This window comes from Trematosphaeria pertusa (assembly GCF_010094035.1).
Source record: "Trematosphaeria pertusa strain CBS 122368 unplaced genomic scaffold BU26scaffold_1, whole genome shotgun sequence".
Classification (NCBI taxonomy): domain Eukaryota; kingdom Fungi; phylum Ascomycota; class Dothideomycetes; order Pleosporales; family Trematosphaeriaceae; genus Trematosphaeria; species Trematosphaeria pertusa.
In genome coordinates this window covers 1352483-1376205 of record NW_022987212.1, presented here as the reverse complement: position 1 = coordinate 1376205, position 23723 = coordinate 1352483, and the positions used below count along the sequence as shown (strand labels likewise).

General features: G+C 54.4%; 15 protein-coding genes across 15 annotated transcripts; 14 read left to right on the top strand and 1 right to left on the bottom strand.

Annotated features, from left to right (window-relative positions):
- Nucleotides 1-74: 74 nt before the first annotated feature.
- On the bottom strand, nucleotides 75-1207 carry BU26DRAFT_526581 (uncharacterized protein; the record flags this gene model as incomplete). The annotated part of the gene is made up of 2 exons (XM_033830713.1): nucleotides 75-975; nucleotides 1023-1207. 2 exons carry the CDS (start codon nucleotides 1205-1207, stop codon nucleotides 75-77), a joined length of 1086 nt encoding a protein of 361 aa, XP_033691015.1.
- A 2714-nt stretch (nucleotides 1208-3921) lies between these two features.
- Nucleotides 3922-4672, top strand: BU26DRAFT_512927 (uncharacterized protein). Its single transcript, XM_033827505.1, has 3 exons — nucleotides 3922-4396; nucleotides 4452-4597; nucleotides 4652-4672. Exons 1-2 carry the CDS (start codon nucleotides 4134-4136, stop codon nucleotides 4564-4566), a joined length of 378 nt encoding a protein of 125 aa, XP_033691014.1. The 5' UTR covers nucleotides 3922-4133; the 3' UTR covers nucleotides 4567-4597; nucleotides 4652-4672.
- Nucleotides 4673-5383: 711 nt separating this feature from the next.
- BU26DRAFT_557486 (uncharacterized protein) lies at nucleotides 5384-6003 on the top strand (the record flags this gene model as incomplete). Its single annotated transcript, XM_033832462.1, has 3 exons — nucleotides 5384-5709; nucleotides 5798-5889; nucleotides 5942-6003. The coding sequence occupies 3 exons, from the start codon at nucleotides 5384-5386 to the stop codon at nucleotides 6001-6003; spliced, it is 480 nt and encodes a 159-aa protein (XP_033691013.1).
- A 510-nt stretch (nucleotides 6004-6513) lies between these two features.
- BU26DRAFT_512926 (uncharacterized protein) lies at nucleotides 6514-7701 on the top strand. Its single transcript, XM_033827504.1, has 4 exons — nucleotides 6514-6536; nucleotides 6596-6659; nucleotides 6712-7478; nucleotides 7536-7701. The coding sequence occupies exon 3, from the start codon at nucleotides 6734-6736 to the stop codon at nucleotides 7460-7462; it is 729 nt and encodes a 242-aa protein (XP_033691012.1). The 5' UTR covers nucleotides 6514-6536; nucleotides 6596-6659; nucleotides 6712-6733; the 3' UTR covers nucleotides 7463-7478; nucleotides 7536-7701.
- Nucleotides 7702-7896: 195 nt separating this feature from the next.
- On the top strand, nucleotides 7897-8732 carry BU26DRAFT_13211 (uncharacterized protein). The gene is made up of 2 exons (XM_033819682.1): nucleotides 7897-8397; nucleotides 8449-8732. The coding sequence occupies exons 1-2, from the start codon at nucleotides 7997-7999 to the stop codon at nucleotides 8666-8668; spliced, it is 621 nt and encodes a 206-aa protein (XP_033691011.1). The 5' UTR covers nucleotides 7897-7996; the 3' UTR covers nucleotides 8669-8732.
- Nucleotides 8733-9221: 489 nt separating this feature from the next.
- BU26DRAFT_498742 (uncharacterized protein) lies at nucleotides 9222-10210 on the top strand (the record flags this gene model as incomplete). The annotated part of the gene is made up of 3 exons (XM_033826364.1): nucleotides 9222-9547; nucleotides 9635-10030; nucleotides 10096-10210. 3 exons carry the CDS (start codon nucleotides 9222-9224, stop codon nucleotides 10208-10210), a joined length of 837 nt encoding a protein of 278 aa, XP_033691010.1.
- Nucleotides 10211-11602: 1392 nt separating this feature from the next.
- On the top strand, nucleotides 11603-12445 carry BU26DRAFT_598801 (uncharacterized protein; the record flags this gene model as incomplete). The annotated part of the gene is made up of 3 exons (XM_033835053.1): nucleotides 11603-11727; nucleotides 11790-12065; nucleotides 12120-12445. Coding segments are annotated over 3 exons (727 nt in total), but the record flags the coding sequence as incomplete, so codon positions are not given.
- Nucleotides 12446-12916: 471 nt separating this feature from the next.
- On the top strand, nucleotides 12917-13431 carry BU26DRAFT_598800 (uncharacterized protein). The gene is made up of 2 exons (XM_033835052.1): nucleotides 12917-13206; nucleotides 13284-13431. Exons 1-2 carry the CDS (start codon nucleotides 12959-12961, stop codon nucleotides 13399-13401), a joined length of 366 nt encoding a protein of 121 aa, XP_033691008.1. The 5' UTR covers nucleotides 12917-12958; the 3' UTR covers nucleotides 13402-13431.
- A 357-nt stretch (nucleotides 13432-13788) lies between these two features.
- Nucleotides 13789-14127, top strand: BU26DRAFT_498740 (uncharacterized protein; the record flags this gene model as incomplete). Its single annotated transcript, XM_033826363.1, has 1 exon — nucleotides 13789-14127. One exon carries the CDS (start codon nucleotides 13789-13791, stop codon nucleotides 14125-14127), a length of 339 nt encoding a protein of 112 aa, XP_033691007.1.
- A 583-nt stretch (nucleotides 14128-14710) lies between these two features.
- BU26DRAFT_498739 (uncharacterized protein) lies at nucleotides 14711-15114 on the top strand (the record flags this gene model as incomplete). Its single annotated transcript, XM_033826362.1, has 2 exons — nucleotides 14711-14928; nucleotides 14982-15114. 2 exons carry the CDS (start codon nucleotides 14711-14713, stop codon nucleotides 15112-15114), a joined length of 351 nt encoding a protein of 116 aa, XP_033691006.1.
- Nucleotides 15115-15529: 415 nt separating this feature from the next.
- Nucleotides 15530-17419, top strand: BU26DRAFT_573866 (uncharacterized protein; the record flags this gene model as incomplete). Its single annotated transcript, XM_033834308.1, has 4 exons — nucleotides 15530-15729; nucleotides 15888-16018; nucleotides 16256-16730; nucleotides 16920-17419. 4 exons carry the CDS (start codon nucleotides 15530-15532, stop codon nucleotides 16978-16980), a joined length of 867 nt encoding a protein of 288 aa, XP_033691005.1. The 3' UTR covers nucleotides 16981-17419.
- A 12-nt stretch (nucleotides 17420-17431) lies between these two features.
- BU26DRAFT_557477 (uncharacterized protein) lies at nucleotides 17432-17820 on the top strand (the record flags this gene model as incomplete). The annotated part of the gene is made up of 2 exons (XM_033832461.1): nucleotides 17432-17658; nucleotides 17718-17820. 2 exons carry the CDS (start codon nucleotides 17432-17434, stop codon nucleotides 17818-17820), a joined length of 330 nt encoding a protein of 109 aa, XP_033691004.1.
- Nucleotides 17821-18540: 720 nt separating this feature from the next.
- BU26DRAFT_498737 (uncharacterized protein) lies at nucleotides 18541-19107 on the top strand (the record flags this gene model as incomplete). Its single annotated transcript, XM_033826361.1, has 2 exons — nucleotides 18541-18752; nucleotides 18951-19107. 2 exons carry the CDS (start codon nucleotides 18541-18543, stop codon nucleotides 19105-19107), a joined length of 369 nt encoding a protein of 122 aa, XP_033691003.1.
- An 891-nt stretch (nucleotides 19108-19998) lies between these two features.
- Nucleotides 19999-21155, top strand: BU26DRAFT_498736 (uncharacterized protein; the record flags this gene model as incomplete). Its single annotated transcript, XM_033826360.1, has 4 exons — nucleotides 19999-20201; nucleotides 20488-20588; nucleotides 20712-20937; nucleotides 21044-21155. 4 exons carry the CDS (start codon nucleotides 19999-20001, stop codon nucleotides 21153-21155), a joined length of 642 nt encoding a protein of 213 aa, XP_033691002.1.
- A 1069-nt stretch (nucleotides 21156-22224) lies between these two features.
- Nucleotides 22225-23583, top strand: BU26DRAFT_444497 (Brix-domain-containing protein). Its single transcript, XM_033824569.1, has 3 exons — nucleotides 22225-22563; nucleotides 22621-22756; nucleotides 22819-23583. The coding sequence occupies exons 1-3, from the start codon at nucleotides 22282-22284 to the stop codon at nucleotides 23286-23288; spliced, it is 888 nt and encodes a 295-aa protein (XP_033691001.1). The 5' UTR covers nucleotides 22225-22281; the 3' UTR covers nucleotides 23289-23583.
- Nucleotides 23584-23723: the final 140 nt, after the last annotated feature.

Here is a 23723-nt window from a genome sequence, read left to right as displayed (position 1 = left end):
GGATACTCGCTATATGAAGTCTCCAACGGAAGTAAGTGGAGGTTTGTCGGGAAGAGACTCGGTGGTCAGCAGCGTCACGATGCCTCGATCTCTTCGACGCGAGCCAGAATGCCCGCCTTCCATATCCGGTAATCTTCGCGCTGTCGTTCACTCAGGTAATCCGTAGCGTCCTGTATCATCGTACCAAGCCCAATGTAATCGCTTCCGCCATCTTTCAAGCCCCTACTCTTTGCACCCATGGTGGCATGCCCATCAGTCATCTCAACACCTTCCATCTCTTCGCCGGCGTCTGGAGGAAGGACGTTCAGAAACCACTCCATCTGGAGCCACCCCTCCTCCTGCGCCATGGGCATCAGCTGTTCGATCTCCACGGATAAATCCTCTTCTGAGATGTCCTTTCCTGGGGGCGACTTGAGTAGCGTAGACACTGCTTTGCTCCGCCACTCTAGATATTGCTCTGGAGTAATGTCCTTGTCCATCATGCGCGAAAGCACATAGAATAGTAAAACCGCTATAAGACCTAATACACGGCTGTTCGAGAGGTCGGAATTGGCCGCTGGAAGAGCACTAGCAGCTCGGCGGGGTCGTTTGCTGGGCGTCTCGGCCACCGCAGCGGACATTCGTGCAAGAAGGGGTACGATAGACTCGACGCCCGTGTAAATATGCGGAGCCGCATTAGGGAACGAAAAGGCCTTCAACAGGGTGCGAATGGTACGCATTGTCCATTCCGGTGGTTCTTGTGCCTTGTCTCCATCCTTCCTGCTGCTCCTGGGTGTCTTCCTTGCGCTCAGCGGCGTTTTCGGCGTTGTTCGCGCAGACGCCGGAGCGCTTCCGGCGGCTTTTCGTGGCGTCTGCGGTTCGCGGGCTGTGGATGCAGGTAGGGCACTCTCGAGGTATTGGTAGAGCTTCTTGTAGATGCGCGGTGGACAAGGTGGACGGGGCGTAATTGTAGGGAGGTTCAGTCGCTTCTTTAACCTAAACACAGTCAGAAACGGTGCACGGCCCATAGCATACGCATATACCTTTCGCATGCCAATTGTGCGCACGCATACGGCCGTGCAATCTCCTCATCCTGCTTCAGGGAGTGTGCAGCGCTTCGCGAGCGGGCGAGGAGGGAAGCGGCGAGTTCGACAAGCTCCGGCGGGAGGGGCCCGTTCAAAGTGGGAATGAGGCTGCTCAGCGCCTGTTCGGCGGTTGCCCGGCTCATTCTGGGTGATGATCTGGTTGCGATGCGTAGAGGCGGAGTGGTGTTTCGGCGCGTCGAATCATGCATCGCGGGATCACGTGCGGCTAGTACCGATATGCATTAGCTTCCTTTTCCTGTTTCAACTCGCCGGCGCCGCTGCTCCGTGACTCCACGTTCCCGTCACTACCCTTCTACTCTCTTGCCATCCACGTCCGTTTGCCGCGACGTGATTATTGTGCCTGCATCCGAGGCTTACGCAGTATTCTACGAGCATTCGGACCCTCCAACCCTCCAACGTGTCACGGCTATGATGTCATCCCTCATTCCTCGTTCTGCTCCTTCTTTCGGTCACTGTCCGGTCTTGTCGATGAGCAGGCAATTCTGCCTTTTGCCCTCTCTCTAACTACTCCATGCGCCAATGGTGTTAGCGCGTATCTCTCACAAAAGCTCTTTAAGGTGGCCAAAGACGGGGTGGAGGCGGCATGGTAAATCGTCCAGCTCCGAGGCATCGTCTGGGAATTCTCGATCTGGCATCTAGACAATGTTATGTCGCAGGTGCTCATGAACCTGTGCCATGTTCTTTCTACGGGAACAAGACGCCGGTATGTACTAGAGAAGAACTTCCTCGCTTCTTAGATGCGGCTACCGTCGACGATTCCTGATGCCGGAGGTATGAACCTATAATACACACTCGACGAAGCTCTCGCGCTGCGATCAAACTCCAATGCTCTGACTCGGAGCTCTGAATGAGGTTGACTCATTGTAGTACCATGGACATCTACCTTGGGTTCACTTGTTGTAATCCTCCACTTTCCTCCACTTCCACGACACCGAACCAACGCCTAGATTCTGTCATGATACATATTGCTACATACCACTTCTGCACAAGGCCGATGTCCTCACTTCTAGTATAACTTTCGGCTCCTAGAGCTACCGAGACAACGTCTCCACGACCAAATACGCATCTTCCGCATTTCTGGATGTCTGTCGGTCCTCTTCGCGGGCACATGCGCCCTCGGCCACTACGCCCTCCTACCAGCAATCTCTAATGAAAACTGACTGCCCGACGTCATCCATAAACGGTCCGCTGATGACCCAATGTGCGGCCACGCATTCGTCAAAGCAACCATGAGCCCGACAAATATTACCCTCCGCCAAGCTGCGAAATGCTTCGCCCTCGGTGGGAATATTGGGTCATTCAATATCACGTTCCAGTCATATAGTGTCGACGATGAACGCACCAGTTGCACATTCTACAGGTAAGTATTCGCGGGCCGGAGCCCGGGGGCCTCCTCTACATGGAATGGACTAATGGCCCAGGCCAGGACTAAGAATGACTGTACGAAGCATAAGAACGTCCTTGAAGAAGCTAAGGGCAAGAAGAACCGTACAGAGTTCAGCGGGCCAGGCTTCGAGTGGTATAATTGCACGGACGTTGGAAGCTAAACCTAGGGCGGGTCTCTTCTTCCAATGACTTTCTGTTTATTTGTCTAGAAGGCGGGCCACCTTTCCTATGTTGCATGATTCTCCGCATTTTCTGCATCCTTGCACCTCGCTTTCCACTACATTCCTCTTTTAGTTGTCTTTTCCCCTATTGTTGGCCGGAGTGTACAAACGCTGCACATTTCCGCCTTCCACGCGACCGGTTCGGTCTGTCACGCGGTTGCTAATATTGGAATGGTTTCATTCGAGGACAGGAACTTGCTTTTCGCGTGTGTTGTGGAAGCTTGCAATGATTTATCAGTGCCGCATGATCTTCACATGTTTTCTTAAGACCTGGTTCTCCTTCGCTCTTTCTATTTCTGTTCATGCACGGCTTTTGCGAATCAATTCGCTGTTTTCGTTGCATCCACTCAATTCTCGATGTTATTGCACCACTTACGCAGCCCAACCCCAGTCTTGACTTCCAGTGACCACTATGCAGACGCTAGTCTTCAGATCGTTCAATGGCTCCGCTCTTTATCCCCGTCTTGGCGCTGACTCCGGCCTCCACCATGCATAGACGAATTCTAGGGAAGTTGTGGAGCTCACTGCTGCTCTCCTAACAAAATCCGCAGTTATCCATTCGCCCGAGGCCTTGCGAGGCCCGCCTCTCCTGTCCCAGGTGTTTGGCCAATATCTTCCCGCGCCTATTATGATATCACGCAATGCGTTGCCTCGGTACACGAAGGAGGCGGTGCAGAACTCACCAAAAAGAGCGGTATTTACAATCTCAAAGATGCGCCAACCATCTCACGGCGATCCCGATCGTACACAACGCTCGCCTATAACAACTGTGGCTGTCCAAACACTCACACCGTCTCCAGCGGTGAGAATCAATATATGGAAACCGGCCAGAAGAACATCGACAATAGCTTGGTACACGTCAAACACCTCGCAACCGGCCCAACGGTACTAACGATGATAGGACAGGTGATGGCATTGATGTTACGGAAGGTAGCCGAGGGGTACGCGAAACTCGTTCTGTTGTTGCACCAGCGAGGGCAGGAACTGGATGGTACCAGGGTACAAGTTGCCACGTCGATACTTCGTCGAGCGAGAGCTAAGCTATCGGAGAGACGTTGACGACGCCTTGACGGAGACTTCGTCATGATGTGTCGGTGAGGCTTCCATGGAAGGCGGTAAAGCGCTCAGCTGACGAGGCCTGCGATGGGGTATTTAGAGGTGCGAGAGGGCTACTCGATCAGCTTTCAACACCAGCTGATCTCAACTCTCAGACTCTCTCAGCCGGATAACGTGACTAATTCACGATTCTCTCTTCATCGCAGCTTCCAGCTGATCGCCGGTTTACTCATCCGACTTCATCGCAATACATAAACATCCGGACACCCATCTCATCCTCCGGCCTACACCATCATCCCCCACAAACCTAGCATAAGGATTTCTTCTTGATCTCTACGTCCCGTGTCCACACACTGCAATTTACTCCGCAACACCAGCCTCCACCATGCAGCTCCTCAAGCTCCTTGCCACCACAGCCCTGGTCCTCACCAACTCTCTCACTACCGCCGCGCCCATCGACTCTGTTAACTCAGAGGGAATCCAAGCGGGCACCGATGATGCCCCGATGTGCGGATACGTGCGCATAACTCCTTACGACGGCTTCATCGTAGGCTTCTTCGCGACAGCGACCTGCGAACCGATCTTCCACGGGAAAGAGGCTTCGGTCTACAGCATGGACAGGGATCCATGCGGTTGCAGGTTCTATGCGTAAGCATTTCCCTAGTCGACGGACGTACTGGGTAGTCGCTGACGAAGGATCAAGGACGGAGCAGGATTGCAAGAGCAGGGTTAATGTGCCGACGGTTTTCGGGCCGACTTGGAACGAGAGCCCGTTTACGGGGACGAAGCCGAAGTATGTGTTCTGTGAGAAGGTCTGATTTGGTGGCATGCGAGATGGTCTTCAAACGTGTGAGTCGAATTGTCTGTGCGCTGTGTTGCGTCGATGAGCTGACCCGGTTGCAGATGCTCAATGGGGTGGAGGTGGCTGTAAGAGTGGGTGGGTTGGTCGATGAAATCGTCTTGTCATTCAGATGCAGAGCATCAGAGACGCTTGATACGCACACGGCGGTGTGTAATGTCCTGGCCACAGATCTGGAGGGTGCCGGACCCAGTAAGAGGTAGACAGCCAAATCGCTTTACCGTCTTAATGTAGATCGTTCTCTTTGCCTTCTCTGCTCCAGGGCTGTTTGCTACGTGTGTCTAGTTCTTGAATTTTGCCCCCTGATGCGCCGCCGTTACATCGTACGCTCTTTCCTTCATAAACATGCATGTATCTGACCGAAGCATGCTTATCGGCCCAGGCAACCGACGTACATTTCCCGGGGCTCTCCCGGTATATCGTACCTAGGTAGGTCAATCTCATCAAGATGAATGCAGCATCTTCTCGGTGGATCAAAACGATGGCCAGGTGGGAGGGGACGTGCCCAGGTGTACCTTCCTCAGATAGTTAATCTTACCAATGCTCCTTCCTCAGGTCTTCTCTTATCATTTGTTGTCGCCAAGCACGAAGTTGCCATTCCAAGGTTGCTCCTTCCTCACCTCTTCGTTTGCTGCCTGTTATCTTCCGGGGCAGAGTCTGCTTCCCACCGCTCATCTGCTTCCGCACACTTCTCTTCCATCTTCTACACTACTCATCTCTCCACCCGGTGTTCAGAAATAAGACTCTTGCCTTCCGCGTACGCTTCATCCATCACCATGCGCCTCACTCGCATCTTCGCTTTCCTCGTGGCCACGGTGGTTCTCGTCATGGCTATGCCTGTCGATGAGCAGTCCCTCAGCATGACCGACGCCGACACCACCACCAACGAGGTTGAGGTCACCGACATGCACGACATGACCCAGCTGGGTGACCAGCTCGATGAGGCGATCGGCGTCTGCGGCAAGGTCTACTACGCGGTCCCGATTATGAGCCCATACCCCATTCCCAGCCAGAACATCTTGGGCAACGACAAGTGCCACGATGCGAGGAGGAGCTTCGCGAAGTGGCAGCTTAACTCCAACTGTGCTTGTGTGTTCTACACGTAAGTTATTGTTTCTATCATGCTGGAGGAGCAGCTCGCGAGCGATGCGCTCGATAATTGACGATGCTGATTTGGAATGATAGGGAAGGCGGGTGCGGTGGAAAGGCCGGCCCGCGCTGGGTGGGACCGTCCCATGGTACCAACGTCGCTTCCAAGTCGTACAAGTGCCACAGTCGATAGGTATGTTTGTTGTCCATTTCCCCGCGATTCAGTCACTGACATTTTTCCACAGGCATGCACGCGGATAGCCAGTCGCGGTTCCTCAGCTCCACATATATGATGTCGAAGGCTTGATACAGGAGAGGGAGAATACATGGTGGCACAAGCAGAAGGAGATGAATCCATGGATGCAGCAACAGTACTTACGGTAGAACGGTGTTAAAAGGGTGGGGTCTGCTACATCGTAAGGACATCAAGAATTGAAGCAAGTTCGAGCCCTTCTTATGCATCCAGCCCATCATGTAAGGCTTTTCTTCTAACTTTGATTGCATCAACCGAACCTCAAGGCCCATGACTGACTGCAAAGCCTAAGATGACCGAGTCCATTCTTTCACGCTTACTCCTGAACGCGGCTTAGCGTCGATGTGGGCAGCGCGTCATACGACCAGCGGAACCTTGGACGCTCGTCTGGGGAACAGAAAGAGGCAATTATATCCCTCGCCTGGAAAAGGCTAGCACCGGATCGATGACGGAATACAAGACCTAGGACTTGGGAGTCACTCCACGCGTACGCAAGCCGCACCCTCCTCGGCCTCTATATAAACTCGCCTGCCCCGCTGCTCTTCAGCTCTACTTCAACCACACCTTCCAAACAACTCCTAGTGAAGGTAAAACATCAATTTAGTTCTGTAGCCTCGTCCGGATCACTGACTAAAGCGCAACATAGGCTTCACGACCATTTAGCCTCTCCGCTCCGGCAGCATCCTTATCCCTACAACATCCTACCGCAAGTAGGTACCAAACCAATTCATCACCTGAGTCAACAACTTACCCACAGCACAGGCACATACCAGCGACGATCATCATGAAGCTCCTCTCACTTCTCCTCCTCCTCGGCGTTACTTTGGCCATCCCACTTGATTCGCCATCTGACGCTCCGCCTCCTCTGGACCCGGACACCGCTATTGACGCCGCCCGTGGCTGCGGCACTATCTGGAAGCTCGGTGACCAGATCTCCTACGGCCTACAAGGCGACGCTGGCTGCCACACTCTTCCCGTGGTCGCAACAAATTACATGGTCGGCAAGGGCTGCGCCTGCATCGCTTACAACGCGCCGACTTGCAACTTCCTCGACCAAGGCCAGGTGAACGATTTCATGACCGGCCCCGCGCAGGGCCGCCTGAAGACGCCGTCCAAATACTACGCCTGCCGAGAGTGGCCAGCATCGACTTCAGACACGCTCGAAGCAAAGTCCCTGCCCGACTCCGCTCCTGCTGCAGCCGCTTCCGACGTGCTCGAGGCAAAGCCTCTAAATGAGTCTTCTCCTTCTGTCGAAGCGAGCACCGCCGGCTCCGAAGGCCGCGGTTGCGGCAGTATCTGGGTAGATGGCGACGTTCTTGGGTATCCCATGCAGGGCGATGCATTCTGTCACACGCTCGAGATCCATTGCAACAAATGGGAAGTGGCTCCGGGTTGTCTATGTGTCGCTTACAATTCTAAAAATTGCAACGACAATTCGGTCACCTACTTCCAGTGGGGCCCTGTCCAGGCGAAGCTGCGCGTTCCGACGAAATACTACGCTTGCTTTGGATAGAGGCATTGTGGGCTTGGTATGTGTAATAACCCTGCTGGATGGATGGATGGATGTGTTTACTAACGAGGACTAGGGTACTTGGCGATCTTGAATGAGCGTTTGGATAGCCTCACCGTTTGATCATCTTTATCCCTCGCATGGGTTTGCAGGGGCGTTATGGGGTACGGCATAGGTAACATGTCTCTCTGGGTTCTGTACGGCTAGACTTTCGAATAGACTGGGCTCCATCGCTAATCGATACCGTTTCGCCAAACGCTGCTATTCTTCTTCTGTTTCTACTACCTGCACCAAAGTATTTTTTCTCACCTTTACTCTTAGCGCCACTCCAATCGACGCCCCTATAATCTCTTTCTCGGCAAACGTTCTCACGGGAGAACGATCGCATGGCAATTTCCACCTCACTTACACGGGCTCCTCACGTGCCTTCCCCGCCACACCGCTCGGACGCGCTTGCCACCATAGGGGCCCCGCCCTTCCCTCTTCCGCTTCTTCTCACTTTCAGCCCGAACAGATTCATTGCAAGTGCACTTCAACATGCACTTCTCTACTCTCCTTTCCCTCCTCGCCGTGGCGATTGGGGCCGTCGCTGCTCCTGTTAGTGAGACGGATGAGGAGTTTGTGCAGCGCAGCCCGGATAGCGATAACCAAGCCCTCGCCAACGGACCAACGCCGCAGCTTGGCAACCCGCAGGACCTGGAAACTCCCTCCTTCGTGCGTACCCCGGACATTGAACGCCGTGCATCTGAGAACTCTCCTGTCGCTGCGGACGACTTGTACGGCTTGGGCTTGTATACATACCACGGGGGGCAAACGTTCGCTTTTCGGCCGCATCCATCTCCTCCCATGGAGTGCAATATCTTTCACCTTCGGAAGGAGCATGGCACAAGAGTTGATCACATAAGGGTGCATGCCAACGCTGAGTGCTTTTTCTACAGGTAAGAGTGCACTAGACTCAGCTTGTGCACAGTGCTGACATGAACTTCTAGCAATTATTGTGACGGAAAAGCACAGGTTGCGGCATATTTGAGAGGATGGGGCGGCGACCCATTATGGCTCGACACCCCCCAGTGGTCCGACTACAAGAGCTGGGCATGTGGGTACGTGGACAGAAACAAGGCTCTTGCCGGCTCTCCGGGCCAGTTCGTCGAAGTGCAAGTCGCGGGTCCAGGTTCCTCCGATATTAAGCACTCTTTCACTGGTGCTTAGGTGTCAGGAAGGAGCCCGGTCCGAGGTTATCTTATATTCTGAGGCCTCGTTAGAATCAAGCAACCTAGTGGCCACCTTCTTCTGTCGGGTTGGCTGCTCATTTTCTTTCTATGGATTGAGGTCTTGATTTTGGATGCAAAATCGGGATATGACGTCTCTGAGTAGTAGTGACCTCTATGTAACTCTTCACCTCAGGAAAATAATGGCAAAATGCACTCATCTATGCTCATATCTACGTGCTTATAGCGCCTTGAGTGCAGTGAAATCGATGCGCTCCACGCTTCGAACCACACAAACTACGTCAATGCTGCTAGCAAGAGCCACCTCCGGACCGACCGATGAGAAGCGAAGCTCACGTGTAACCCAAAAACGGTCTACCGGGCCTTTCCAACAGGGTGATACCCGTCCCCGCGTGCCCTCGTGGTCATATATCAAGGCCCGCAGGGTCCTCACCATAAAGACTGCATCACACCTTCAACCCTACAATCCTCTTCTCCACCTTTAATCCCCTCTACTGGACCTCATTGCTCAACTTGCATTCTTAATCTACACCATGCGTCTTGCAACCACCCTTCTCTCTCTCATTGCCCTTGCGGGCTTCGCTTGCTCGGCGCCAACTCTAGAAAATGACGCGCTCGTCACTAAAGCACGCTCCGATGCGACGACTGCGCAAGCCAACACGAACGATGGTGCTCCAGCCGCTCGCGACGTTGCTAACATAGCCGTCCGCGAGACAGCCGTAGAGAAGGCCGGCTTGTACTGGTTGGAATTCGGGCCCCCCGCCTTCATGCCCAAGGATAGCCGCTGTCATCTCTTCAACACTCTAGGACAGGTCCAGCGTTGGAAGGTACACAAAGGATCCACGTGCTTGTGGTACCGGTGAGTCCCGTATTTTCCTTCTTACGTTAAGAGCAACTTTCAACGCTGCGAGATCCCCGTTAAGGTGCAGAGACTGACAACATTCAGCCACGACGGTTGCACGATCAAGACGGGCGGGATACGCATAGTGGGACCCCACGACGGCGATACGAAAGGCAACTATTTCCGCGCATATATGTGCCGGCCCTCCTGGATTGGCGAAGACGGCGACCTCGCAGCTCTCAGCGCTGAAGCGTCCCTCCCAGCCGTTGCAGACACAGAGACCGCTCCCGCCAAGCTTGTGCTCGAGCCTAAGCCCGAGATCGAGGACTCCACACCCGCACAACTCGAGGCCCGTGCCGCCTCCGCAACGCGATGCGGCACAGCCTACCGCAACGGCCCCGGCGAGGGCCTGTTCAAAAACAACCACTGCAACGTGTTCTCCAGCAGCGGCGCTATTACGCACATCAAGTATGCCGGCGGCTGCACCTGCTGGTTTGCTCGGTAAGTCAGCGCAAGAGAGCTAGTACCTCTATGGGGACACGAATGCAGAAGCTAACCGTGCGCAGCGATCGCATCTGCAAGTCGAAGTGGTTCTTGGACGGCATGGGTGGCCCCGGCCCCAAGGACTTCGACGTGCCGGCGAACCTGGCGAATACATTTCTGAGCTACAAGTGTTCTTAGTTGGGGTGGCGCGGCGGATGGGCGCCGCTATTGGCTCGCTTGGACTGAACGAGGCACCGTTTGAGCGGTAGGCATCCATACATGGGCAGCGACAGTGTAACAAATCTATGGTATCCTTTTCATGAAGGCAGGCTGATCCACAGTATGGCGATGCCGTTGGATTGCTTACCTTGTATCTGTGATAGATAAAATCGGTCAAGGCATCACGGGAACCGGGTGGAGATGTAGAGCTCTAATTTGATTTCTCCCCATATACAAAACGCGCGAGGTGACACCATGTGCCATCCACCTGGGAGACGGTCTCGTTCTTGGTGTTCAGGTCAGTGCAGCTGCACGGCCTGCGCACGTTTCGCGATTTGGACAAGGTTCTCATAGCACAGCACCGACGTCCCGCTGTTGGATATATGACGCTGTGAGTTGCGTCGAGATTTGAGATTCACACCGTATGTAAAAGCTAGGAGGCTATTCATTTTTCTTCTGTCCCTACAACAGCTTACTCTCTCTCTCTCTCTCTCTAGCATTGACGAACTCTTCAGCGAGCGGACCACCATCCCATTAAAACTCACCATACCCTCGCATTATCTCACGTTCTCCCACTCTGCGCGACTAATCCCGCAATCTCAAAAACACCGTCCAACAAAACGCATACGAGGCCCGCCAATCACTCGCCCGCTCCATTCATTTCGCCGTTTCGCGATCGCACGGGGTGTCCATACACGACAAACCCAGGAGTTTTCTAACAGAAACAATAGCAGGGACCTAGCATTCCCTTCTCACCGTTTAGACGTGATGGTGCTGATATCCGCTTCGGTGCCGTTGTGCGACTTGAAATTCTCGTCTGATGTTGGTTCGGCGTAGAATGTGGAATGGGGGCGTAGGTTGGGTCATGCCTGCTCTGTTTGCGAGTCCGCTTGCTTCCTCTATCTGTTATGAAAGCGAAGGGAAGGGAAATTTCTCGTTGATGCATGCTGCTATGCATTTTGTATATTGTCGGCCTAGGTTTTTCGCGGAAAGCCGACCGCTTTGTAGGTAATTGGTTGGTCCATGCGATCGATCAGTTAGGGTCTTCTGGCTGGCGGGTTCACCGCTCCATGGGACGTACTATTACCTGTGCTGGCATGAAGACGAGTTCGTTTGCATCCTCTTTTCCCAAGAATTTCCCGCGACTCTCGCTCGCCCCCCTGGGCCGAAGTCTCTGCCAAGCCCCTCATTCGCTCTCACTGCGGCGAGGTCCTGACCTCAATTTCCTGCACACTTTAGTTCTGCGGCGAGGCTCTGACCTCATCTTTCTGCGCAATTTATGTCTCACCATTCTTTTCTTACTTATTGTTTCCTTTACTTTTGAATTAGCCTTGACTCGAGCACACTCAACTCTCACCTTCCAAAGTTCACAATGCATCTCCTACTCCTCGCCACCACGCTCCTCCTTAGCCGCGTCACCGCCGCGGCCCCAGCATCCCAAGATCCAACCGCACACACCGAAGATGTCGAAATCTCCGGCCACGTCTACCGCGCAGGTGAGTCGAGTCCTCCCCCTCGCTCCCATTTCAATTTCCTAGCTAATCCAGCAAAAAAACAGACCGCGTCATGATGGAGCTCCGAACCGGCATCGGATGCGCCCCGATCTACCCCGAGGCCATATCCTACATGCTCAACGCAGGCCACGTGTGCCGCTTCTACTCCGGCGGCTGCATTCCGGAGAAGGAGATCGTCCAGGCGACTGGCCCAGCATACGCCTACGCCACGCCTCATGCCGTGGCGTACGAATGCTCGCGCGTCGTGGACAAAGAGGCTCGTGGAGTCGCGGCGGTCAACGAGGAAATCCCTCCTAAAATCGGGCTTGTGGTTGTTCAAGGTGCGTGAAGTCCTCCCTTCCGCGCTCGCCTTCGCTGCTAACACAGAGATACAGATGCGAGCGTCGAGGAGCTCACGACCAAGCTTGCATGCAACCGGCTCTCTGGCCTGGCGACCTGGTACCTCGTCGAAGCGGGCTATACGTGCATTTTCTGGTCCGGCGACTGCGTTATCGAGAAGGAGGTTGCGAAGGCGACGGGGCCGAACTTTGGGAACTTGCTTCCGAATGCGGTGTCGTATACTTGCGTGGAGCCTGCGGATAGCTTGAGGAGAGGTGTTGCGCTGAGGGAGCATGATGTGCCTGCGGAGCTGGTGGTTAAGCAGGCGATGCATCGGGAGGAAAGGGGGTTAGGGGGTTTGCGTTTTGAGGGAGGGCGGTGAAACTTGTGTACGGCATCTTCACCCTTTTGGAAATTGGCACAGGGTGATTGAGGATGCATTATGGGGTTTTGCGTATGGAAACAGATGCCCTGGAGGCGCATTCTTAAGCGCTAACTTGGTGCGCCGATGGACAGAATAACTCGATGACCACATCACAATCATGAGCTTTGCTGGAAGCATTCATGTCGCGGGTTTGGGCGATTGTTTATAAATCCCACTCACTAAAATCAATCAATCAACGTGTCCTGCATCTTTGCGTTTCGAAGAGATTAGGTTGCAGAGCCTAGGACACCAAGCGTGCGACATACCGTGTCCTTTACCCGTTTTGAACCACCAACCTACCGAGTGTGTCTTGCACACGGCCGGCTACTTATCATCACGTGAGAGGTGCGCCGCACTCGTGCTATCGCGTCAGTAAACAAATTTAAACCCCCCACTCCCTCATTTCTCTTTCCACCATTCTCCTCACCACACAAATACTCTCCACTTCCAATCGACAATTCAACCTCCACCATGCGTCTTCCCATGCTCCTCACTCCCCTCCTCGGCTCCGCCCTCGCCATCGTCGCGGCAGCCCTCCCCCAAGCAGCAGACACCTCCTCGGACCGCCGCTCCTGCGGCATGATCTTCAATGGTCTTGGCCCAAATTTCCTTCTGCAGAACCGCGGCAAGAAAACCTGCACCCACATGGATCTCTACGATCATCACGTTTCCGCGCTGTCCTACTGGGTCGTCGACTTCTGCACCTGCAGTTTCTTCTAGTGAGTACTGTACCCAACCCGGCCTGTGAGATGAGTGGTGGGCGGCGCAGAAGAACCGGTGACTGATTGCGAGATAGTGACTCCAAGGGCTGCCGCTTTCCTTACTTCTCGGACGTGACTAAGGGTCCGAGTCGGGGCCTGTTCAATAATGGCAAGGTGGGGTATTATTACTGCTGGGACCATACGAAGGAGTAGGAGGTGCGGAGGCGGTAGAGGCTTGGGTATTTTGGATCGCAGGCTACGGTCTGTCTGGCGGACTTTGGGTGCAGAGTTGGTGGGTTAGGGTGCAAATGCTGCAACGGCTTTGCAAGCCCTCGCTCTGGGATCTAGAATCCGAATCTCCTTTCTGGGGTTGCGAAAGATGCGGAGCCCGATCCACTCTTTATGAATTTCTATTTCAGAGACTGTATTGAAATTATTTTTTTTGTAAGGAATGATCACCGCAGCATTCACTTCCCCTGCAATTCCTCACTGCCGGTCCGCTGCTTTCCTTCCAAGGCTTCTCCAACCGCGCCTTGTCTACTCTTCAGCATCTCACGTTTGCAACGTCACAGTACCAGCACACGGCTCAAGCATCCACTCATGGCTCTCACGCGCATCGCCCGCTACCTCATCCTCTTCCTCCTTCTCCCCACCGCGCTCACCCTCCAAACCTGCGGCACCGTAACCCTGCGCTCCAACAAGCCCCACAAGCTCCACAAGGACGAACTCTGCCATCCACTCCCCGAGCCCGCAAAAGCCTTCCTCGTCCACCCTGGCTGCGGGTGCTTATTCTACGCAGAACGACCACAACTCCGTGATGCCTTCAGTTTTCGCAAGCGGAGAGCGTGTGAGGGCGATCCAAGCGCGATGGTATTCGGCCCAATGTCGAGGACGGTGAAGGAGGTGTGGTGGTATGCTTGTGGTTTAGATGAGGTCTAGTAAAAATAGGTGCGCGTCCATCCAAATAAAGCTCAAAAAAATAGCGCAAAAAATATAGCGCAAAATAAAGAGCAATAAAGAATAAAGAAAGAAATAGCAAAAAGAAACCCAAAGGCCCAGAAAACCCCTATAGAGTTTTGCTGTACTATGGTTACGGCCATACTCGAACTCCGAACTAGGTCAATCCTAAAGGTTTGGCGCTCTATAGGCTGCGGCTTAAACGGAAGGGCAGTCAGACTTCCCAATCCGCGGCGCTGTCCCGGCGAGTCCAACAGCTGCTGACGTAGTTCGTTTGTTGAAGGATGTGCTCTTTTGTTTAATATATATACGACAATTAATTCGGATTGCGTGCTCCAAGCGTTCCTATGGTGAAGCGAGGTGGCCAAACTGTGATATTCGATCCGCCGCCGCTTAATACCAATCTGCGAGCGAGAAGACTCCTCGTGCGGCCTTACCGCTACTTGTCCATTACTCTGCTTCTTGATCCTCCCTCGCAATCTTCTTCACCGGGCCTTGAATTTGCTCTATCTTCTCCTCTCTTATCCCCCCGAAATCTCGAACGTCACACCGCCGTCGATCAACCATGCCTCTCATCCACCTCGCCACGCTCTTCGCGAGCAGCACTCTCGCAATTGCTGTTCCCACTCCAGCGTGCTACGACGCAAACGCCACTGTCTGCGGCAATGTATCCTACGTCGCCTTCCCCGAAACCTCACTGCTCGACGGAGCTACATGCTGCGGCTTCTCCAAGGATCCGAACACATACCATATTGAGAAAGATTGCGTCTGCATTCTTTTCACGTAGGTTCTTCACAAAGCAGCTATGAAGGGGCCATTGAGCTGACACACGTCAGGAGGGAGCCGGACTCCCAGTGCAAGTCCTCTCCCGAGACTGCGCTTGTGGTGTTTGGCCCGGAGGAGGGGAGCATTCACGATGTCGCGCGGTACACCTGCAGTTACACTAGCAACTCAACGGACCAATACTAGATGACGAGGCGGCCGGGGGCTGCTCTGTGCCTTGTGGGGACTAATAGCGGTGTGAGATGCGGCTTGCGAATGGACTCGATATCCTTTTACATACACACAGGGTGAAGGCAAAGGTCAGCACAGAACACAGGAATGGCGGAGCTCATGAGTATATGGGGGATGGACTATCTCGGTGGCGTTCTCTAAGAGAACCGTTCTGTCCAAGAGGGACAAAGCACCTTCCCAGTAGCCGCAAGATTGTGAACAAAATCTAAACCCCACCAATAACCGACTCCGCCCCGCCTGGGCAAACACCTATGCACGTGCCTATATAAGTCTCCCCCACACCCTCACCCATCCGCTTTCTCCCACTCCGCTCCATTCTCTTCAACAACCCCCAAACTCTCAACCCACCAACAAACCAGCCACCACAACCATGCACCTCACCATCTTCTTCACCCTCGCCCTCGCGGTCCTCTCCCTCGCCGCTGCCACTCCGTCAGACGCTTTCGGCATCTGCGGCATCGTCCATCTCCAGAACGGCCATGTCAAGACGCTTCACCAAACCCGCTGCCAAATCGTCGACAACCCGAAAGACTACGACATCATGGGCCGCTGCCACTGCTTCTTCTACAGGTAAGTGTTCTGTTTCCAACAGGATTCTCGCTCTGCATGGCTGATTAGCAAAAGGGAGGATGACCGGTGCAAGACCGATCCGGCTACGAGTGGTAATCAGGGAGAGAAGGCCTCTCTGGATATCGGGCGCGGCAGCGCTCGCTGCTTCGGGCTCAAAGTCTAAGAGGACGTGATGTCGGCGGGCGCGGAAAGCATGTGGTCGGCACTGCTGCTATACGCTCGCGGCCCTACTCGGGCGGACTTCGTCGTGGTGGACTACTGGGCTTATGGATGGGGACCACGGAGGACCGTGGGTCCAATGCATCATGGGGACGCCGATTTGAAGATATTCGGCCTTAGGAAATGACAATGAGGAAGTTCTCCCATTCTCTTGCAAGGAATGTGCTGTTGCGTGTCGTAATTCCGCCGAATCAAAAACCGGTACTCTTATACAGTAGTAATCCCAGAGCCTTTCTAGACGCATTCATTATTTTTCAACTTCGTTGTGCTAAGAATTGTGTATGTGGGAGTCAGAATCATGGTCCAGTACCCTTCTGCATTCACTGTACAAACGTTTACAACATCCGTCACCGCGTTTTCCGCGGCAGGAGCGACCCGGTTGATCGCCTCTTCGTCGCCTCAACAAACTCACATCCACGCCGTATTTCACCCATCTACCTCTCACCGTCCTTCTCCAACACAATCTCTGAAGATCTCCAACTTCAGTCAGATTACTTCAACCACCAACTAAACTGCCTTCTCGGCCGGCACACAATGAAGCTCCTCATCCTCGCCCTCCTCTCCAGCATCGTCGCCGCTCTCGTCCCGTCACCATCACCCCCTTCAGCCGACTCCAACCCCCAGATGACGGACAAGCTCCGCTGCGGCAAGTTCAAAAAGGACCGCACCAAGTCCCACCTCGATGACAAACCGGTGTACTGGCCGTCCGGATGCGGCGTCACGCCCAAGGGCTACCAAGTCATCGAAGTCAACGCAGACTGCAAGTGCACGTTCTGGGAGAAGTAAGTGTCACGCAGCTGAGCTGGTGATAGAATGGAGCGGTCGGGGCTGACGCAGTGCACAGGGAGATGTGCGCAGGTAGAGTGCACGCCGAGGTCCAGAACAGGGTTCGCTTTATTGAGGGTGGTATGAACACGTACGCGTGCCGCTAGAGGTGAAGTGACGCTTGGTTTTGCTTCTGAAATCGGCAGCTGTATTCGAAAAGGCTCAAATTGTCCCGCTGCGGCGGCGAAACAACCGGTCTTTGGCTAGGTTAGGACACCCAGCTCTCGGCTTGTTTGTCGCCCCGGGTATATGCGGGTTATAAATGGACGGGATGCTACATACATGACCGGGCATCTAGGTAACCATGGCGCGGTTACCTTTCGATAGAAGCCCTGGGATCCTTAATCAGAAATGAAATGTCTACAAACCCACCTTTGTCCCATGATTGGCTGATATGACTCGCGGTAAAGGAGCAGCTCCGCAGACCGCTGCATTTCCACACCGCGCAGCGAGGCGGGAGCAAATTAACCTCCAGGGCTGATCAGGGCCTTGGCAATGTAGGAGTCGGTGAGAGATGCCGCACCCATATACTCCTCCCACTTCCTCTGATCGCCCTCGCATCTTCTTCGACCTCTTCCTCTATCCGCCCCTCTACACTAAATCTCAGACGCTCCAACCTCCAACAAACAACAAACAACCCTCCCACCCCCGAAAAAAAATGCACTCCCTCATCCCCACCATCCTCCTCGCCCTCCTCTCCGTCCTCATTTCCGCCCTCCCCTCCCCCACCAACACCAACACCACGCTCTGCGGCACCTTCAAAAAGGACTTCAACACCACCGGCGACCGCCCCTTCTACGCTACGCAGACGTGCGAGACGACGCCCATCGCCGAGGGCTACATGTTCCTCGACTTCCTCGACAGCTGCACGTGCAACTACTGGGCGTAAGTGGCCGTCTCGCGCTGATAGGAGGGAGGGTAGAGAAGGCTGACTGAGTGAATAGCGCGGTCTGTGATGGCAGACCGCAGTACCTTCTCGATACGGTGTTTCATGATGCTATTATTCTTAATATCATGGGCGTGTATTGCTGCGAGGTGAAGGGGTAGGCTGGGGAAGATTAGGGGTGGGTTGGTGGATTGGGAATTTTTTGGGGGAGGGGTGCTGATGAGGTGCTAGAGGTTGGGGTACTGGAAGGGATACCTGACTCTGCACGCGGGTTTCGATCATGGGGTTATATGGGTTTGGCGGTCTGGTTGCATTGTGGCGCCGGAATGGCAAATGGGGACTTTTACGATCCTGTATCATAGGTTCCCTTGGACTGGGGCCCTTCTGACAGAAGACTGAAAGTCTTCAACTGAATGGGTGCTTATTGAAGTAGTCAATCCCCTTATTCGTATGTGCGCGTGCTTGATGCCTTGAATGCAAGTGAGGGACACCGTGGTCCTTGGATTCCTTGGAAGCTGGAAGGCTTGAGTGCCTGGCGTCGGAATCGTTCGCGCTCGCTGAAGGTAGCATAAGACAGATTGGCTGGAATGCGTGACGGGAATGCAGCAACACGCTCGCAGCCGAGGGAAATGGTTGCATTACGCAAGGCAACTCTTCTTGAAGCCGGATAGTCGCACACCCCCGGAATCGTAGCTGCGGTCCGTTCACCATTGGATTGGCTTTCCCCCGCTTCTGAGGCAATGAACCCACCCCACCTGACCTTCACGTGGGCTGCCTTCAGCCAGTCCGACCGCTATAATAGCTCCTCTCCTCCACGCCTCTCCGCTCTCAACATTCAAACCCACTCAAAACAACCCAAGGACTCAGCCATCACCGCCAACATGCGCTTCACAATTCTCCTCACCCTCTTCTTCGCCATCATGGCCTTCAGCGCCGCCCTCCCCGAGTCCGCCGACAATCTCCCCGACTGCGGCGCCATCGACCTGGTCAGCAAAGAAATCTTCAAGATCTACACCAAGGGCTCGTGTACAAAGATCCCCGCCCCGACGTCGATGTACCATGTCAAGAAGGCCTGCCACTGCTCATTCTGGAGGTATGTACTCCGTGTTTCGGATATCTCCTTGAGTTTTAGGAAGACGATGCGCTGTTTGGAAAAGCAGGAATGCTGACAGACGGGAAACAGGTCCAGCGACTGCGGTGGCGTGCCGATTATCGCGACCACGGGGCCAACGGACGGTCCTCTCCGGAACGCTTGGTCGTATGATTGCCTTCTGTCGCCAATGTAGGGAAGCGAGGATGGGAGCCGGGATCGCGGCATTGGTTCGCCGCTAGTAGCCGGTAGCGCTGATGGAGGAGCGACTTATGTCTATGGGTATCCGGGGTCGGTGGGAGCAAGCCAGGTGTCCAGCTTGACGGCCACTCTCCGTAACTCCTCCTTCCAGGACTAGGTAGATACTGGAAATGAGATTCTAACCTCCTCCGATCGGATCGCGTGCTTGCTGCGGGTGTGGTTGTTATCTGAGCCAAGCCGTTAGCATCTTTCTTGACGTCCAGACGGCAGTGACGACCCGCGCGCATACAAACACCCTCCGTCAACACACCCTAACCTCTTCCCTCAACCACAACCTCCTACTCTCCTGGCAATGCAAATGGAAGTTCACCATCCACCCAGTTATATCCCACACTTCCGCGCTGCTCATGAACTTACTAACTCCAAATACGTGACTATTTAGGCCGCTGACCGTTTTCAAACGGCAGTCGCGATGGGGGCATATATGACTCGTCAACCCCACCTCTCCACCTGATCAGTACCACCGTATCCTTTCTGAAATCCAGACAGATACTCCTCACCGAATCCTCGAGCTTAGCAAGCACGAAATCTTCAACCCCAAGCATCATAAACCACGACGAGTCTCTCCATTCCCTCGCCACCGCCTTCCTCTTCCTGTTGTGCTTCCCTCGGCGGCGCGCGGAATCGCCGAGTCAACCTCCAACAAAGGCAAGCGGTTGCATCGCCTATCATCCGACTAGGCGCGAGGAGATAATGGAATGAACATTCAAACTCCAGTGAGTAGATTCCCCAGATGCTGCTCGTGAACTCACCGTATGTAGAGACGGGGCGTGTGACCGGGCAGCCGAGCCGCAAATGTCACTGCCCACATTCAAATGGCAGTCGCGATGAGCATGTATAAATATTTGGCAGGCCCGCACCGTCATTCTTTCCTCGATATAGAAAGACCTCTGCACGAAGACCCTCATAACAAAGCTTCTAGATCCAAGCTCTTTAGACCCAGACTCTTTAAATCCAGACTCTTTAGATCCAAGCACCAAACACCACCATGCATCACCCCTCAATACTCCTCACCACCCTCTTCGCCACTGCCGCACTCGGGGCGTTCATTCCCCCGCCGCCCCTCCCAAAGAGCTGCGGCGTCCTCAACTACAACGTTCCTCAAGACATGAGGGTAGGCGACTGCTTTGCGATCGAGGGACCAGTCAATAGCTACATGGTCTGGGACATCTGCGGCTGCGCATTCTACAGGTGAGTACTTTTCGGCTTCATGTACTTCATGGCGTGCCTGCCTGCGCTGCTGTCTGGAATTGCGCATGCTGATGTATCATATACAGAGAACATGACTGCCACAAAATGTCCAAGTATATTCTTGGACCAAGTCCGGACCCGCAGCCGTTCGAGGGCGGGAAATATTACTTCTGCTGGCCGAAGGAGGGTTGAGCGGTGGCGCTGAGAGCGTGTGACGGCTTTTTTTTTGCAGCTGTATCCAGATACTGCATCTCTTCCCTTTCTTCCCTTGCATACGAGACGATAGCGTAATCGAATGTGTAAATTCCAGCGAAGTGGGTCTCGTAGTTGCCGTGTGCGACGCCGGGTTCTGTTGGTCGAGTCGAACCGGCTACGAGGATCGCTTTGGTCCGTAAATGGCCAGAGTGAAGGTCAGGCGGGCGGATTTAAGATAACGCGCCCCGTCTTCGCCTCTGCTACTGTCTCAATTTCTCCTGCGTGCCCGAAATCTCTGCACGCTCGACACCTCAGCGTCCTCGATACCTCCCGGCTCCGCACCTCCCGGCACCACTATGCGTCTGTCAATGCTCTTCACCACCGCCCTCGCGGGCGCCGCTCTCGGCTGTAAGACGAGGTGGCCACCAAGCTGCGGCAAGCTCTACCAGGACGGCCCGCTCTGCGCCAACGAGTGCGTCAACTACAAGCACTCGGTGCAAGACTACCAGATCGGCAATGCCTGCTATTGCTGGTTCTTCGAGTAAGCTTCCCCTGGCACCATCGCGGTGCTTGTGACTGCGGGCTCGTTCCAGGCCTTTGTCTTCGACGTCTCGACATATTCGGGTGTGCTGACACAGTGGCTACAGGTTCGACAACTGCCAGGGTCGCGTCGGGCTCCTCTTGGGACCGCAGCTTTCCTGGCTCACGGGCACGGCAAAGTCCTACCGGTGCCACCCTTATATCAACGAGGAGCCGTGAGGGCATGTCCTTGGGGTAAGCGGTCCATTCTCCCTGACCACACTCGTAGATAGGCTGACCAAGTGTAAGGTGGCAATGTTTCGAGACCTGGGAAATCGAGACGGCGCATATGATGGTGGGATCTGAGCGGATTTCCTTGCGGCTTCGCTTTTCCATGTCTTCCTTATATAGACTCGGCTGGAGACATGCGGGTTATAAAGGAGGTAGACACGGTTGCTAGAAATGGCATCTCAATCTCTAGCGCGCTCTTTACTCGTGAAGTGGCTTCCCTCGATTTAAACGGGCATTCTGCGTTGTGCGGTTAGCGGGTCTTCTTTACCCTCACTCCACCCGCACCTACTATGAACGTCTATATGCCTACAGTTCTTCTTCTCGCCGTCTCTAATCCGCCATACGCGACACTCCACACAGCCAACATCAACCTAGCGTGGACTCCTCAAGCTCACCATCGGGCATCGACCGGGGCGCGTAACCAGACCAACGGCATATCGAAGGGGAGGAACCTTGGAAGGCTACCAAAATTGTGTTCTTCTCTATCTCTTGCATTTTACTTCTTCTAAGACTATTGCGGCGGGCGCAACCGGTGCCGGTTATCCTCGTTTTGGGTCCTGTCTCTTCGGTATCCCGGGACATAGTAACGCGTCCACGCGGTGCAGGGGAAGTACCGGCGAGAATACTTGATTTGCAGGGTTATCTACATCCCCAATACATGGATCTTTTATCATATCTTTAGCCTTATGAGCGGTCATAGCGGGAAGAGCATTGCCCGTGCCTCAACGCTACGTCACACGAGTAGACGCAGAGGCAGCAATACAGAGATCGGGAAGAAGAACAGCGGAGCCAGTGCCCACTGTACGAGCCGCGATAGATGACCATCGGCATTTCATACCTAGGTAAGCTCTGTTGTTGATGAATCTTCAAATGGAAGTCGCGATGAGGTCGGATTATCCCGCCAGCCCCATGGTTCAGCCCTACGCGGGGATTAACACCGGAGATAACGGAATAGGCCCGTGCATCCTGCCCCACAAAAATTATCGCGAACTTCGACCCACCTGCAGAACGACATTTTCTCCGAACCCACAACGCATACCTATACCTGCCGTCTCCCGCGCACAATCTCTAAGCCATGATACGCCGCCAAGCTCGCGAACGGCGCGACTACCTCTACCGCCGCGCTCTCACCCTTCGCGATGCCGAACTAGCCAGCAAACGCGCCGCGCTCAAGGCCTCGATTGCCTCGGGGAAACCGCTCAGCAAAGACCTAGCGGAGGATGAGCAGCTGCGGGGCGATTGGAAATACGATGAGACGAGAGCGGATAGGACGGTCGAGGAAGAGCTGGGGCTGGATGACGAGTATGCGGCGCTGTCGGGCGTGGTGGAACCGAGGGTGCTGGTGACGACGAGTAGGGTGCGTATGCCTTGAGAATATAGGGGATTAGGGTTTGCTAATGGAATGAAAATGCAGGACCCGAGTTCACGCCTGGGAACTTTCGCAAAAGAGATCAGATTACTCCTGCCCACAGCGATACGGTTAAATCGCGGCAACTTGATCCTGCAGAATCTCGTCGGCAGCGCGCTGTCCAGCGGACTAAGCGACATCAGTTCGTCCCACCTTTCCTTTCCTTTCCTTCGCTACTATGATCGTACTAACTACGCTCCGTAGTCCTCCTCCACGAACACAGAGGCACGCCCACCGCGCTAACCATCTCGCACTTCCCCCACGGCCCCACAGCCTCCTTCTCCCTACACAACGTCGTGCTGCGCGCCGACCTGCCCAACGCCCTGCGCGGCACCGTCTCGGAATCCTACCCGCACCTCATCTTCGACAACTTCACGACCAAGCTGGGCCAGCGCGTCGTGCAGATCCTCAAGCACCTGTTCCCGCCGCGCGAGAGCGCGGCCAAGACGGGCAACAGAGTCGTCACCTTCAAGAACATCGAGGACGCGATTGAGGTCCGGCATCATGTTTATGTGAGAACGGGGTATCAGAGTGTCGAGCTGGCGGAGGTCGGGCCGAGGATGACGATGCGGCTTTTTGAGATTAGGGCGGGTACGCTGGATAGTAAGGATGGGGATGTCGAGTGGCATCTTAATCAGTATACGAGGACGAGTCGGAAGAAGGATTATCTTTGAGGGGCTGTGGTGGTGGGAGTTAAATGTGGAGCTTTGGCTGGTTGAAAGCAGGGCGCGCGGGTGGTGGATACATAGGCATACTGCTTAGATAGGGGCAGATGCTTGCTCCACTGGGCAAGAAGCGTTTACAATCAGATGCGCAGGATCGACAAGCCCTCATGAAGCTTGCGAGGGGACCACTTCGAGACGCAAGTCGCAGATGCAGCGATAATCAGAAGCACGTTGAAAGCATATGTCCCGAGTAGGGGAAGCTTGCAATGCGGCTCGGATGAGTGATAGCAGCGTTCAAAAATTCAAAGGGTATAAATTCTTAATCTTGTGATTCTCCCTCTCCAGCATCGAGTATCGCCAGCGCGATACGTCTGCCTCCCCACAAACACACACCACCGGCTGACCCAGCATCAATGGACCCGTTTTCCCTGCTCCATTACTTCC

What these genes read in the sequence shown, in the direction of transcription:
- BU26DRAFT_512927 (XM_033827505.1), top strand. Translation starts at nt 4,134, where the DNA reads ATGCAGCTCCTCAAGCTCCTTGCCACCACAGCCCTGGTCCTCACCAAC. An exon ending in TGCGGTTGCAGGTTCTATGC is followed by an intron (nt 4,397 to 4,451) that starts GTAAGCATTTCC and finishes CGAAGGATCAAG; the next exon opens with GACGGAGCAGGATTGCAAGA.
- BU26DRAFT_512926 (XM_033827504.1), top strand. Translation starts at nt 6,734, where the DNA reads ATGAAGCTCCTCTCACTTCTCCTCCTCCTCGGCGTTACTTTGGCCATC.
- BU26DRAFT_13211 (XM_033819682.1), top strand. Translation starts at nt 7,997, where the DNA reads ATGCACTTCTCTACTCTCCTTTCCCTCCTCGCCGTGGCGATTGGGGCC. An exon ending in GCTGAGTGCTTTTTCTACAG is followed by an intron (nt 8,398 to 8,448) that starts GTAAGAGTGCAC and finishes ATGAACTTCTAG; the next exon opens with CAATTATTGTGACGGAAAAG.
- BU26DRAFT_598800 (XM_033835052.1), top strand. Translation starts at nt 12,959, where the DNA reads ATGCGTCTTCCCATGCTCCTCACTCCCCTCCTCGGCTCCGCCCTCGCC. An exon ending in TGCACCTGCAGTTTCTTCTA is followed by an intron (nt 13,207 to 13,283) that starts GTGAGTACTGTA and finishes ATTGCGAGATAG; the next exon opens with TGACTCCAAGGGCTGCCGCT.
- BU26DRAFT_444497 (XM_033824569.1), top strand. Translation starts at nt 22,282, where the DNA reads ATGATACGCCGCCAAGCTCGCGAACGGCGCGACTACCTCTACCGCCGC. An exon ending in TGCTGGTGACGACGAGTAGG is followed by an intron (nt 22,564 to 22,620) that starts GTGCGTATGCCT and finishes ATGAAAATGCAG; the next exon opens with GACCCGAGTTCACGCCTGGG. An exon ending in CAGCGGACTAAGCGACATCA is followed by an intron (nt 22,757 to 22,818) that starts GTTCGTCCCACC and finishes TACGCTCCGTAG; the next exon opens with TCCTCCTCCACGAACACAGA.